Genomic DNA, 14,894 nt, shown 5'->3' on the forward strand with positions numbered 1-14,894 from the left:
AGGAGCCATGGCCCGCAGCCCCCGCGGGCGCGCAGGCGGGGGCGGCGGGAGCGCTCCGGCGCCCCGCGGAGCGCTTTTGGGGGGATGTGTGCGTGGATTTCCCCCCTGCTTCATCCCCACATGTCTCGCAAACACCCCGCACCCTCCCCAGCGAGCCCAGAGGCGCGGCGCGCCGGATGCCCGGCGCTGCGGGCGGGACTGCGCGGTGACCCGCGGTGTGTGTGTCTTTGAAGGAGGCCGAGATCCCGCAGGAGCTCATCGAGCGGCTGGCGCACAGCGAGATCCACAGCATCCGCGACTTGCAGCGCCTCCTGGAGATTGACTCCGTAGGTAAATTAGTCCCGTCCTCCTTCCTTCCGCGCCGTCGGCCGCCGCCGCCCCGGGGGGAGGCCCCGCACGCCCCGCGCTCCCCGCACGCCTCGCCCGCGACACCCGTGCGGGGACCGGCCCCGAGAGCCGGGCGGCCCTGGGGTGCGTGCCACAGGGAGGCGGCGGCCAAGGGGCCGATCGGGGATTAAAACTTCGTGGGGTTCAGGGTGGAGTGGGACCTTGTGACCCCCCTGTGTTGTCAGAGCTCTCTCCGTCTCGCAGCGGAGAAGAATTGCCGTAAGGTTTGTTGTTGGTCTTGCATTGCTGTGTTATCTTTAAACTACTGTCCTAGAGGTATTTAAAATATTTGAAACAATATTTATGAATGAAGTAATGTCTCTTCAAGTGCTGGGCTTTATTAAAAGGAAAATAAACGGTCCGCACTGATTTTAAACAGAAACCTGCATATAAAGCTTACCCTCAAAAATACACTTTTTTTTTTTTTCCAAAAGAAAATAGTGCAGGGTTATTTTCTGCATCATTAGGCATGCAAATGGGTGTAGTGAGAACGTGCAGTTTAACAGATCGTTTCAGCAGTAAATCAGATCTAGAAGCATGGTATTGCTGGGTTCCTTATCATTTGGTTTCACTTGATGCACTTTGTTCCTGGTGATTTCTTCTCTCAGTAGAGAGCGAGAATAAACCCGGCACCTTTGATGTGCCCAGGGGAAGCCTGCATCTTGCTGAAGCACAAACATGGAGAAAAATGAATGAGTTCTTGCTTGCATTGGTACTGGGCCATCTCCTTTTAAACCATATGCTGTGTATTTTTGTAAAGTCTGTGCCAGGTTCAATCACCTTCATTCAGTTGCGGGATCCTTCTAGAGTTTAACTCTCTTCTTTTTGTACAGTGCTCTATTAATGAGCAGGAATGCACTAGGAATGTATTTTACAGTCATAGCTTTCAATTTTCCTGTGATTAGAGACCAAATGTTTTCCCATTACACTGAAAATGGGAGTATTTCTGTCTTGCGCAACACTTTACCATAGAGGCTAATTAGTAATTACCAGATTGGCATTGGTTTAGTATTTTTGGAGAGCAGTCCTTCATCACTGTTGTTTATCACCACAATTAAAGAAACTTTCACAACTGGGAAGGGGTATGCAGTTCATATTTCCTCACTGAAGGCTGTTTTGGACCAGACAAGTGCACTACTGCTAAAATCTTTTTCCCAGTGAACTTGGTGGAGTTGGCTGCTGTTGCAGAAGGGCTGGATCTGAGTGCTAGCGTTTTAAAATAGTTCATACTGCTCCTGCCTTTGAGTCAGGGTTCTGTAGCTACCAGAATACATTATTTTTTCAAATACCTCAGTGTAACATGCACATGCTTCATTTTTAAATACCACTTAGAAGGAGAGCAAAAGTTCACGTTTGCAAGTGAATCAGGCAGACAAGTGGGGCAACAGCAGGAGTTGAATAAATGGGTAAATGTAGCAGAGAAATTTATTTCAGAAAATAATTATTTACCTCATGGCAAATATTAACTGGAGGATGCAAGACCAAAAATGGAGAAGGTCAGCCACAAGTTTACCCATTTCATTTTGCTGTTTTCTTGCAATTTGTCAGTTTAGAAACCATTAGAGAAACAAGAGACATAAATATTTTACTATCTCCCTGTGAAACACTAATTCCTTAAGACATGAACTCAAACAATATTAAAAAATAAAACCAAAATATTCAGCCTTTCACCCGGTTCTTGCTTATGTGAGTGCTGCTTTTGCCTGTGTGCTAAGCTGTGCTCTGAGCTACTCATGGTTGGGTTCTCTTGGAGTAACCCGTCTTTACTACCCACATTTGCTTTTCCTGGGCACAGTCCTGCAGACTTTACTGTCGTGAGCAATTCTTACTAAAGGCTTATCAGAGTGACTAATCGAGTATTGAAATTGCTGTGCTTTCCTCAGTAAACAGGATCCGGCCTGTTTACTATATTTAGTATTAGCCTGAGTTAGCAAATCAAATGTTTTCTCGTTGTCCCTGGTAAGATGATATTTCTGAAATGTATTTCCTTAGGGCTGCAATTGCCTTTAGGGAACAGCCAGTTCAGTGAGGGCTCGTACAGTAGGTATATTTCTCTTTTATAGCATGTACTCATTTTCAACTGGGGCTCAGAACAAAATCACTCCAGTGATTATTCTCTCCTTCTCTCCCTGATTTTAGTGCATGGTATTGCCAGTCCTTCTGCATGTGAGTAGCCCTGTTTAAACTCAGTGGGTGGACTTGAGAATTAAGAATGATCTTGTAGGCTAAGAGTTTGCAGGATCAGGCATGCATGAAGAAAATGTCTGATATTCCTGAGTAACAAGGCGGAATCTGTGGAAAATGAAGGAAGAGCAGTCATTTTCTCTCCTGCAATGCAAAACGTATATTTTTAATTGGAAAAGTAAGTTTTGTAAGTCAGAGTGGGCAGGTTTTTCTTCTATTCTGACAGATTTGGTCTCTATATTGTGGCGCTGAGATGACTGATAACCCCCTTCATAAAATTAGAAACCACACCCCCAGACCATCTGGCATATTACTTAAAGAAAAACACTACCCAACATGGAGCTTATCATTGTATTCAAAAAAGAAAATCCAGGCCAGTTTGTCAGAGCCCAGTGCTGCATGTCCAACTCAGAGGGTAAAGGCAGCATGAAAATTCTCTGTTCCTATCAGGAAGCAGGGTCTTGTATTAATTTGCTGCGTTGGGATCCAGAGGCAGTGACAGAATTGCCTTGGCATGAAGGAGAGCAGAGTCTGACCCTGTTTAAAGGAGAAAGCATGCACAGTCCCAGGAAGTAGGCAGCTCTAGTGTGCAGAGTACAGTTTTACTACGAGCAGACTAAATCCCCAAAACGGGGGCATTTCCTCTGCTCTGCTTGTGGAGCTCTCTCTGGCTCAGCAGCGTGGTTTCTCTCCTCGTGCTTCACCTCTCCCATCTGTCCTGTGGGAGGTAGAGTTCATTTCATCACCTATTATGTTTGCCTCCCGCTGGGAACAGATTTTCCCCAAGTCATCTGCCTGCATGGGGAGAGGCAGGGCTGAGTGTGCCTCTTTGCACGGGTTAAGGGCATCCACCAGGGTCACCTTAGGCCATGTGAATTTAACGGCCTGTGATTAAGAACTAGCAGAGCAGCTTTTGTTAAGTGGAGAAACGTTCTAAATTAACTGTATACTTCCATGGAAAAAGTGTTAGGCTGCTGCAGAGCTCAACCTTTTGGAAAATGGGTTGTTGGCTTTGTGGGTTCTGGTGTGGTACTCAATGAAGGATGTTACAGTGCAGTGTTTTGGCTTCTCTTGCACCTCTTACACTTCATGAGAGGCATCTTCCATGTGTGGCCTGTGTTTTTCATGAGACAGATGAGGGAATCTTCCTCCTTCTTTATGGTTGGTTGATCACACCTAGGTAAAGGAAAAAAAAAACCAACCTAAACAAAACAGGTTGCAAGCTGCTACTTATATTTCCTTTAACGGATCAAAGTTGAAAACTTAATGACATCTATCTCTGCAGCTGGATGTCAGAAGGGCAAATTTTGCATCAGCCAAAAAGAAGATCAGAAAAACAGACTGATGTTGCTGTGGGCTTTCTGGCTCTAGGACTGATTCTGAGACAGAGCATTTCAGCTTATTGTGCCTTACATTGAATTCCTGAAAAAAATGAGATGATAAGAATTTCCTAAACTGCTGCTGTTGGTACTAGAAGTTTTGGATCTGAACTTTCTGGATGTGCATCAAAGTGAAATCTAGAAGGGTTTGCATTAAGACTGGACGTACTGGGGGTTGTACCTCACATGAAATAGTTTGGTGAGAAGATGGAAATTCAAAAGTATAAATTGATAAATAGAAAATAGCAGTAAATTTAGGATGCTTTCCACATGCTTCTTGAGTGAGAAGAGTAATCATGTATTGGCAGAATGTCACAGGAACTCTGTGATTTATATTCCATGACCCAGTGGAAAATTGCCAATCTGACAAAAAAGAACAATTTCAGCTACACTAATGGATTGACCAAGGCTAATTGCAAGAGTTTTTATACCCATCATTGATATGTTGTCAGTACATAAAAGATTACAGAGAAATTTCTTGATCGGCTGCCATGAAAACATTTTTTATTATTAAAATGTTAAAAGAAAGCTACACTAATCTGGCTCTGTGCAGCATTCTCCATCTTCACTTGGTGATGAGCAGTGTTCGAGTTCTAAACTAAGAACTACCCATTTCTAGGCTTTCTGCTCTAAGCCTCATTTTGTGAGGTGCTAAGCACCCATAAAGTTACATTTCCTTTGCTAAGAGTTTATCCTCACCCTGCAACTCATACATTGAGGGAAAAACTGATACAAATTAAGTATCATCCTTCTTTAATGTGGCATCATGGTTTTAGTGAAATAAAAGGAAGTCTTCTGGCCACACATTCACAGCCAAGTGTGAGTTTCAAAGCTGTCTTGGTGATTTTTCATTCCTGCTTGGGCAAGACTCCTGTTGACTTCAACATTGCTTGAAGTGCATTGATTTTCCCATTGATTCCACTGGGAAATGGAATTCCTTCCAAAAGCCTGTGGGAATCGGGGGGGACACTTAAGTGCCTTTAGCATTGTAATGTCTTCTGGCTCCAGCCATGCCCCATGATTCTGTTTATTAAACCAAACTTGGATGATGTGTTGGTAGAAATAATACAATTTGTGTTAGATAACACATTGAGGTTTGACTGGAGCTTGTTCTGCTGAGCTAGCTCTGTAGATCTCTTTTTGTAACCCTCTCAGAGAGACATGAACTTAGGAACTGCTGTACATGCTTAAGATATCTAGTGAGACAGTGAGGTACAGTGTAAGCCAGAGGCCTTCTTCACCTTAGAAATCATCTTATAAGCAACACATCTCCTTGAGTTGTCATTTTGCTTTATAAACATGGTGATGGGAAAAGGCTAATTGCAGCTGAGTCGAGCAGTTATGTGTAAGCACATGACTTAACACCCTGGTTAGCTGATCATACCAGTCCTTTGGTTCTTACCAGTTTCTTTAAAGGAGGCAGCAAGGGATCCTTCATGCTAGGAGGGAGCTGTGCCAGCATTGCTGAGTGTGGGATTAGGAGCCATGGCCCAGCCCTGCTGTGGTGCTGGCAGTCCTGCCAGCTTCCCTTTCCAGCCTGATGCCTGTGCCCACCAAGCAGTTGGGATTAGAGGCATTACTTTTGTGTTTAATCTCCTTTTAAACACTGTTTGCTTGTGCACGGACATGCTTCTTGCTCCGAGCTGAGCTTGGATCTCAGGCTGAGCAGAATTCATGCTGCTTTCAAGTATCACTTCATTGCCTCAAATTGAGGGAGAGGTTGTGACAACTTGAAGCTGCCAAAAAGGAGGTCGGTATTAAGGTGTTGGGTGGCTGAGTGCTAGGAAACAGAAGAGGGCTGGAGGCACATCAGAACGGATCCTCATTTTGCATAACACCATTTGGGATCAGGTGGATGGCCTGGTGCCATTGGAATGGGATGTGGGAGACCTGGCTCCACTCCCCAGCTCAGCTGCAAACTTCCTGTGGGATCTCTGGCAAGCCATTTTATTTATACCACTGATGAGTTTTCTGGAGTATGGGGTGCAATAAAAGCAGAAATAATACCCTTTAGTCACTGCTGTGTTACATTACTGGACTGGGACTGCAAATAAGGCCCAATACCAGCTAATTAGTCAGGTTCCAAAATTTCCCATCAAAATCTAGGGGAAACAAGTACCATAGATAGGAACTAGGAGCCAATTTATTTGGATAAACTGAGACTAATGACTAATTTCATACAAGGATCTGTTCAGCTGATAAGGAGAATAGGCAGGACCAGTGGGTGATCCTGGCACTACCTCTTGGACCTCTGATTTTATTTTATCTTAGCTACTTAGAATAGTATTTTCCAAGAAGTAATGATAAACCCTGGGATGCAGAACTCTTTCTGAGGTGCTGAAGATCCTGCTGTCTTCCTGTCTCACCTGGCTGTACAGGTGATTTCACAAGCTGCGTTTTCCTTAGGGCACAATTTCTTGGAGGGAGGAGAAAAGGAGTTGGTTGTTTTGTGGAGCAGAGCCTTATGATGTGTGTTACTAATAAAGCTGAGATTAAAACAAGTTCCAGAGACAGACAGCTGTGTGTACAGAACAAACTGGAAGCAGGGAGTGTGGCAGTGCAGAAGATGGGAGTGTAGGGTGTTGGTAGCTTGCAGAGAGGATAATTGAGTGCTGTGTAATGCCCTTTTGCATTTTTTTAGAGCATGTCACAGTTTTCTTAGGAGCCAGCAGTGAAACCTTGAAACTCTGCAGTGATGTTCCAGAGGACACTCCAAGCAGCAGAGTGCTAAACCTCTTAGTTCGGGTGTCCTGGGGTCTGTGTGCAGTTCTCTCTTTGGTTCCTTCTTCCTCATCCTCTGTTTGCAGACTGTGCTTGTGGTTTTCAGACCCCACGGCATGGGACACGACCTGAACTGCTTCACTTAACAAACCCAAATAGTTGGAGCAGTTATTTTGTTGTTTTTTTACGATAAATGAAATGCCAAGTTTTCCATCTTGGCTTTTTCTCATGGCCCTTTAACCCATGTGGTAGGCTTATTTAGGGAACAAGACAAGCCTGGATGCAGTCCCAGAGTTTGCAGTAGCTTCAGATGCCCCTCCAAAGGTTAGGATACTTCACAGGGGATTTGTTCTGCAACAGAGAGGCTAAAAGGAAACCCATGATAGTTACTTTTTGCTTTTGATTCTGCCCTAGTACTGCCCTGAAAACCAAGCAACAGAAAATTTACAGAGGCAGCATTGTTGCTGTTTGGTCTAATACCATATTTTCTACTGTTGCCTCATATCAGAACTTCAAAATGTTTGTAAGAAACACTTCACATGCAGGATTATTGTTCCTATTTCTACACCTTTCCAGTAAGAAAAGCTGTATTATGCCTTTCACATAAAAATGCAACTGTTTTAATTTAGATATGGTTCTGTGCCACAGTGTGTGCAGTGTTTCTGGGGGCTTTCAGTAAAATGGATATTGGAATTAAATTGTGTATGCTTACACATACATTCAATGTCTGTGTCTTTATTCCCTGCCTTAAGCCCTTGCAGTTGCATTAACAGGGGTTACATTAGACTGATTGTAGCAGGATTTGGTCTTGTGTCTATGAACAGCACAGATTTGTACCTGTGGAACAACACTGTAGAGACACTGGTGCACATAACATACCTAAGGTTTAACATTTTGTTTCCTGTTCTAGGATATGATGATGTTTCAGAAACAAACTTGAGATCTTACAGTGTTCATTCTGCTAAACATGTGCAAGAGAACCGTCCTGTGCCCATTCGCAGAAAAAGAAGCATTGGTAAGAAACAAGCTATTTGTACTTTGGGAGTGAAAGCAGAGGGGGTGCCTTTGGTCAGCCAAGCAGGACATTTCACTGGAAAAATGAGACATGCACAAAGGAAAAAAAGGGCCATTTCTAGCTTCTGCTTTTCTTTTTGCACAAAACGAGCCATTGCCTGAGAAGCTGTCTTCTGGAGGATGTCCATAGGAGACAGACATGCACAAATTCTTTACATTCACTTTCTTGTTGCAGCATGTTGGAAATCTAGACCTCGGTTAGAAAATGCTGTGATATTCAATGTATAATTCATAGTGTGGGGAAAAACTACAGCAGTGTGCTTTAAAAAACATCAACAGTTGGTAGAGTTTTCAGTACAGAAGCTCCACAAAAGGAAACAGCTTGACTCTTTATTCACAAGAAAAATACAGTTTATCCCAAAAATTAAAAGCCATTGATGGAAACGCTGGGGCATTGATTTCCGTCACAGTGTAGGGCACCAGGCATGTTTACAGGGGCTTTTATACTTATTAATGATGATGAGGATGCAAAAAAGCCCAAATATAAATTAAAAAAGGGATGCACAGATAGGATTTATGTGCAGTGCTTGTTCATCTGATTAGGTGTGAGTGTTCCACCATTCTGCTGGCCTATGGAAAACATCCATGGTGCTATCCCTGGTGGGTAAATCAGTGTGTTTGTCCTTGGAGCTGTGGTGGCAGGCAGAGAGAGCCCAGCTTGCTGTCAGCAGGGATTTGCAGTGTGAGTTGGCAGGCACTTTGGCTGCCTGGGGAGAGCAGCGGTGCTGAAGCAGCCGGTGACGTTGGCACCTCACCCTGCAAGGTGCTGGATGCCTCCCCGCCAGAGGCACTGGGAACTGGGTGTGCTCAATAACTTGTAGGAGTTGCCAGATCTCTTGCAGTATTGCATCTGTTAATTTTCTTGAGTTCATTGCACTGCGGGCTGACAGTAAGGATTTTCATTCTATTTAGTCTATTGAAATGCATCTTTCAAAACCAAGCCTAGATTTCCATGTTGCAGGCACAGGCTAGGCCTGAGCTTCTTGTGCTGAAGAACTAAGTGAAGAAGTGCAGGCAGTGTTCCAGTTCCCTGACACATCTAACCCAAAGCTATCACAGGCTTCCACTGTAAGGCAAAAAAAAAAAAAAAATCCCAGCTGTCTTTGGAGAACTTATCAGCAGACAACTTGTCCCTGAAATTGCTATTTTTTTCTGGACTGTTTTACTGTTTTGAAATATCAGCTTGACTTTTTAAACAGTCCCTGGGTTGATGATGATACATAGTTTGGATCATGGCAGCATCACACAGTAATACAGAGCCACTCTTTATAATCCTAAACAAGCTCACCTTACCTGAGCCCACCAGGATATTGGTTTAACTGCAGGTTTTTCCATCATGCTGCTCTGGTGGTTTTGCATCATTCAAGAAATTACAAATTAAATAAAACCCACCATGGAAAAAGCTTTGATTGCAGAAAAAATGGCAGTTGCCCTTTGGAATGGTGGATGAACCAGACTGTCTGATGTGGGGATGTTAAAGTTCTGGAAGTGGAAACCCAAGTCCTGAAAGTTTCAAGCTAGTGCAGGTTGTTTCCCAGTTGTGCAAATTGGGTATGATACAGAGAATCAGAATCATCAATTTAACTCCTGAGGCAGTGTTTACCAGGTGTTGCATGTTTGTGTGATGGTATTTGTGTGCAGTGGTGGCCCCAGTGCTGGAAAGCAACAGCTGCTGTTGCACAGTCACTGTGAGGAGTCACAGTCACTCTGTACTAGGGGGTCAGCGAATGTGGAGGAGCTCCTGGCTTGCTGTCACTTCCAGAGCCAGGATTGCCTTATCTCATGGTATGTGCTCCAAGCTGTGTTGGGAGCCAGGCCACTGGAAACCCTCATTTTAGGGCTGGGCTTTGGGAGCGAGTCAAGCCTGTCCCCAGGGTAACGCCACAGCTCAGCTGCAGGCACACAGCGCTCAGCGCTGGCTTGCCAGTGACCGGTGGGGACTGGGAGCACTGTCCCCACCTGGGTGCTGTGGGGCGGGAGCAGCTGCTCACCCTGGCTGTGACTGTGCTGTGCCCGCAGAGGAGGCCATCCCGGCGGTGTGCAAGACGCGGACGGTGATCTACGAGATACCTCGGAGCCAGATCGACCCCACCTCGGCCAACTTCCTGATATGGCCGCCCTGCGTGGAGGTGAAGCGCTGCACCGGCTGCTGCAACACCAGCAGCGTCAAGTGCCAGCCCTCCCGGATACACCACAGGAGTGTCAAGGTGAGCAGGGCCTGCCTGGCTCCCCTTCAGCCTGGAAATTTACCCCTGTGCCCCTGTCACCCAAATCTTCGCTGTCCTTCCTCGCACAGAATGCCCCTCTCCGTTTTTGGCCTTTTCAAGTGACGTGGTCATTGGAAAATCTTGGGTTTGGATTTGGTTTTCACAGGATTCCCTTTAAGTTTTCACTCTCTTTCCTTTTCTTTTTTTTCTTTCTTTTTTTTTTTTTAAATGAAAATAAAGTTGATTGTGCCTTTCCCATGATCTCGCACAGTACAGATCTTAAAGTTAAAAAGATAAAATGACTCAAGGGGCATTGGACTTAAAAAAATAAATAAATCACAGTATGGAATGCTGTTTTTTTAATTAAATATTATGTAGCCTAAATTGGGCTTTTACATTTGACAACATAACACTTTTGATCTGAAAAAATGTGTTTCAAATTATCTTACCCCAGGGATATTAGACTCAACAGCTTCACGCTGTATTTACTCATTAGACAAAATCGCTATTGCAACTTTCCAGTAAATATTACGTGAAATATTTATGTTCATTTGGCTTCACTGTGTTCTAATTTTTATCAGTATTTAAACAAGTACTGTTGATCTACATCTGTGTGTAGGAGATTAGACTTACTCTTAGCATTCATATTGTGAAGACTCTGAGTTCTTGTTGCCCTGAATTTCTTAAGAGCAGAATTAAAATAAACCCCACCACATTCTTAAACGTAAAATTGCTCAGCACAACACACTGATTGCTTCACTTGCAATGGATTTCTTTAGAAAAGTGCTGTTCACTTAGTGCTGTACATCCCAAAACAAAAATAAGGCACCTAAGCCATTTCATTGTTTTTCATACACTGTTTTTCATACATGCAGACGTGTCTGGGCAGAATTTCTTTTTCTTTTCTGTTTCTGAACATCTGAGAAAAATTTTTTTTCATCCAAATAAGCTGGAGAAACATTGACATTCCTTCAGTGTTCCCAAAAATAATCATACTTTACACTTGCTTGCTGCCTTGCCTTTGTGGGATACGCTTTGCAGAAACAATTAAAAATTATGTAAAAAATTTGGATCAATAATTACTTGAGGGCTGAGAACAAACGGGTGAGATTGAATGACTACAATTGTAAACCTTACTGAATAGGAGCTAAAAAGCAAAGTGCCTCAGGGCTGTGATATTTAGTGCTGTTGCCTTTGGGTTTGATGCAGCTTGCACTTGATTTTGTGTAGCAGCAAACAGGTACAGAGCAGCTGGATGTGCTCAGCAAAGAGATGAGATGTGTGTGATGAACTTGCTGTTGGTACCTCTGTGTGATATTGAACAACATTCCTACCCCTGAGGAATGGGGGAGATGACAGATGAGACAGAGGGTCTTGGCTGTCGCCCTGCTGCTGGGACAGCCAGTGTTCCCTAAGAGCTGCAAACTCCTGGCAGCAGCTTTGCAGGATGGCACTGCTGGGGCTGCTTCCCCAGCACACCACCACATTGAGGGAATTTCAGTCTCTCAGCCCCTTGTAGTGCTTTTAGATTTGCATTCATTTTAGTAGGGCACAAACTAAAAGTAGGCTCAGCTGAGCAGCTGCTTTTCGTGGCTGTGTAAATATATTGCCACCAGCAATATCAATATACGTCAGCCAGCTTTGGAGGACATTTTTTTTTTCCAAGCTCCAAGACTGCTCCAAACAGTCATTAAATAGCAGGGGAAAAAAAGGACAAGAGGTCAAGCAGGAACAGGATGTTCATTGTAAAGGTTGTAGGCTGACCCCACCGTAACACCAGAACTCTTAGAACAGAATCCATATTTATGCCCTCCAGAGTCAGATCCCCTTGTAGCTTTGATGTAATTGATGGTTTTCTGAGCCTTTTGCCAATCCTAAGTTTAGAGCTGAATGTCTGCTCATGCCATTAAGTAGCTGGCTCAGAGCGAGGGTCCCTGGAAAGGTGGGAGCGGTTTTGGAGAGCCTTCTCAGCTGCTCTGCAGTGCATTGGAAAGCCAGCTTGTGTTTTCCCCTGATGTCAGACTGCATAAAAGCTCTCTTTTGATGGAACTTTGAAAAGGCTTTCCCCGCTTCCTCCTCATTGACAAGGTAGTGAGATCATAGCTGGCCCATTCACACTAGAAAAATGTTCATCCAGAAAGGTCAGCAAGTGGATTTGCATCATCCAACAGGCGAAAGCAAAGGGTGTTTTCTTTGTCTCACTGAGGGCCACTGTAGTCAAGGTTAAGAGACGGATGGGGCAGTGTGGGAGGAGCAGTGGAGATGCTTGTGTTGGGGCATTTCATTCCTGGGATGTGATTCAAAGGCTGGAGGGTTCAGGGATGTCCTTTCTCCATCTTCACTGAACTCTCATCAGTGAAATATCCATTAATGTGGAATTGAAGCTGTAGGGAGGCTCCAGGCCAGGGTGGTTGGTGGAACAGCTTCCCTGAAATGGGTCTTGTAAAGTTTCCCTTTCATGGGGTGGGTTTCATTAGTGAAAGGTGGGTTTGCCCTGTATGGTGACAGTGAGCCCATGGGAGCACAGCCTCTGGCCCTAAAGACATCTCTGTTCAGCCAACTGCACCTGCACAGCCCTGCAGAACTCAGACTGAGATAGAGAGGCTGGCTGGGGGCTGATCTTTTTGTTTCTCTCCTCATAGAGCAATGGTGACGAGGATGGGGGAGTTAGGGGTGTTGGTGTCTGTTACAGAGAGATTTTCTCTGTGCAAAAGCATTTCAGTAACATCTGCAGATCTGTTGCTTCTGTCCAGTGAGTTCAAGCACCTACCAAGTACCAGACCACAATTTATTTGGGGGGTTCTGAACAAGAGTCTTCCCAAGAGCACAGTGTTGCTCTTGGTGGGTTTGATCACAGAAGCAGAAAATCATTAATATTATGGAGCAAATCCTGCCTATACTACTAATTTTGAATAGCCAAGCTGAGCAGTATGATTATTTGCAGCAATGTTCATATGCAAATTAAGAAACAAGAGCTAAATTACTCCATCTCCCTCAACTTTGCCTCAGGTTGGCCTTGAGCAGAAGCCCTGCCAGCTTCAGCCACTTCTGCATATTCAATGTTGATCTGATCTGGGCAATCTTACCCTGGTATATTCTTAGGTACATTAATGTGAGGGTGAGGTGCAGAGAAAAGGAGCTGGATGGGAGGGAATGCAGGAGCAGCTCCTCAGCTGTCACTGGAGGGTTGATCAGAGGTTGGAAAAAATGCTGGAGTTCAGGATGAGTTGTTCAGCAGAGCTACCCAGACTCAGAGAGGGTGGGAAAGGCCTTGCAGAGCACATGGGATATGTAGGTGAAATGGCTGTATGTCACATCTGCAGGCTTAAGAACCTTCTTCTTCTACCACTGGGATAAGCAGCACTTGGATTGAGCTGTGACTTAACTGCAATTGCAGGCAGGACCAGGTATCAAAGGTCAGTTTAGGAATGGGAAAACAAAGGAAACCCTGGCAGAGGTGAAGGCGGAGAAGCAGCGAGGTGCCCTTGGAGCATGGGAAGCCCTGTCAGCCTGGCAGGGTCTGGCTGCTCTGCTTAGGGACACAGAGATCCCACACAGCCATTCCTGCCCTCTTGTCCTTGAAGCAGTGATTTGCCAGGCCCTGAAGGCTCCTGATGCCTCCCCAGTCCTTTAGTCCCTCTTGACTCACATCTTCCTCACAGTCAGGTTTTCCACCATTGTATCTGCATGCAGTTGTTTTAGTATGGAAGCAATAGATGATTCCAAGAAGTATCCTCATTCAGTTGCTTTTTGGGCTTGTTTCCATCCAGTATTTAGGTATCAGCACATGAATTCTGCTGTTATGAGGAATTTTCTGAGCTGACACTTGTCTTACAAGCTCCTGCCCATGATAAAATTTAGCTTCATACTGGAGGTGTTCTAGACATTTCTGCTTACAGTCTTATTTTTTCCCCCTGCTATTAATCCCTGATTTCATCTCTCCTGGAGAATCTCTAAAAAAAAAAGTGTTCCCATGATGTTTCCATTAGGCCACAATTTTATCAGATTTTATTTTCATTTTTACTTGGCCACCACACTGTATTGCAGGATGTAGACCTAGAGTCTACACTAATGCAAGTATGGTGTCACTGATTATAAACCATTTGAGAAGCTAAACAGTTATTTCACTGTCTTGCTCTCAAAGAGTTTTTATGTAGTGATATTTTCTGGATCTGGAGGGCTTGAGTATTTTTGTTTTTGTTACATTAGAGACAGGTAAAAGGAGCTTGTTGATTTGTCAAGGACTGACCACCTCAAAGTTCTGTGTAATACACTTGAGAAACTGTACAATATGAACGCCAGGGAGAAAAATACAAAGAAGGAAATATCATTTGTACACAAGGCCAAATCCCATGCTGTTGGCACAGCTACCCCTATTTATACCCACTGAAAATGTGACCTGCAGCCTTCAACGTTGTAGATCAGCACTGTGTGTGGCAGCAGGTGTTAACAGGTGACACAGACACAGCAGCTTATGTGGTTTGTGCTGCTTCACTTCCAGTATTTGCAACATCTACAAAATGACATTCCTTTAACTTGTGTAGCGTGAAGTAGGGCAGTGGAACATGCGCTGGATTGTATTTTAACTACAACATTAAAGCCAGCTTTAAATTGCTGCATAAATTCATTATGATCCTCCGCAAAGTATTACTGTTTCTGGTTTTTTAACTGTTGTTTAATACCAAATAGCCACAGGAACTGCATATATCTTTCAGTTTGTAAAACCAAGCGAAACAAGGACAGGCTTTTAAAAGCTTGATTACAGTTTATTTTTGTTGCATGTAATTTTCAATGAGACCGGTTTATTCTAATAGCTGTAATAAGCATGGCAGATCTGAGAGCTGTTTTGTGATTGCTGGGTCCCTTTCTTTGTCTCTGATGATGGAGGTGTCTTAATTACTGTTTGTTTTCATAAATTTTAATGATTAGTCATCCTTTGACG

At 44.1% G+C, this 14,894-nt stretch overlaps 1 protein-coding gene across 8 annotated transcripts in view; it reads left to right on the forward strand.

The window, feature by feature from the left end:
• PDGFA (platelet derived growth factor subunit A) overlaps nucleotides 1–14,894 on the forward strand; it is a 36,317-nt gene that overhangs the window by 1,826 nt on the left and 19,597 nt on the right. For all 8 annotated transcript variants that reach the window (XR_005630199.1, XR_005630200.1, XM_039732082.1 and 5 more), the window contains exons 2-4: nucleotides 234–330; nucleotides 7,582–7,686; nucleotides 9,765–9,952. Coding sequence is in view for 6 of the 8 variants with exons in the window: in XM_039732082.1 (XP_039588016.1) it covers nucleotides 234–330; nucleotides 7,582–7,686; nucleotides 9,765–9,952 (390 nt within the window). In the remaining 2 variants the exon portion in view is untranslated. The remainder of the gene's footprint in view (nucleotides 1–233; nucleotides 331–7,581; nucleotides 7,687–9,764; nucleotides 9,953–14,894) is intronic.

Source organism: Passer montanus, unplaced genomic scaffold (genome assembly GCF_014805655.1).
Source record: "Passer montanus isolate IOZ18808 unplaced genomic scaffold, ASM1480565v1 scaffold8, whole genome shotgun sequence".
Classification (NCBI taxonomy): Eukaryota; Metazoa; Chordata; class Aves; order Passeriformes; family Passeridae; genus Passer; species Passer montanus.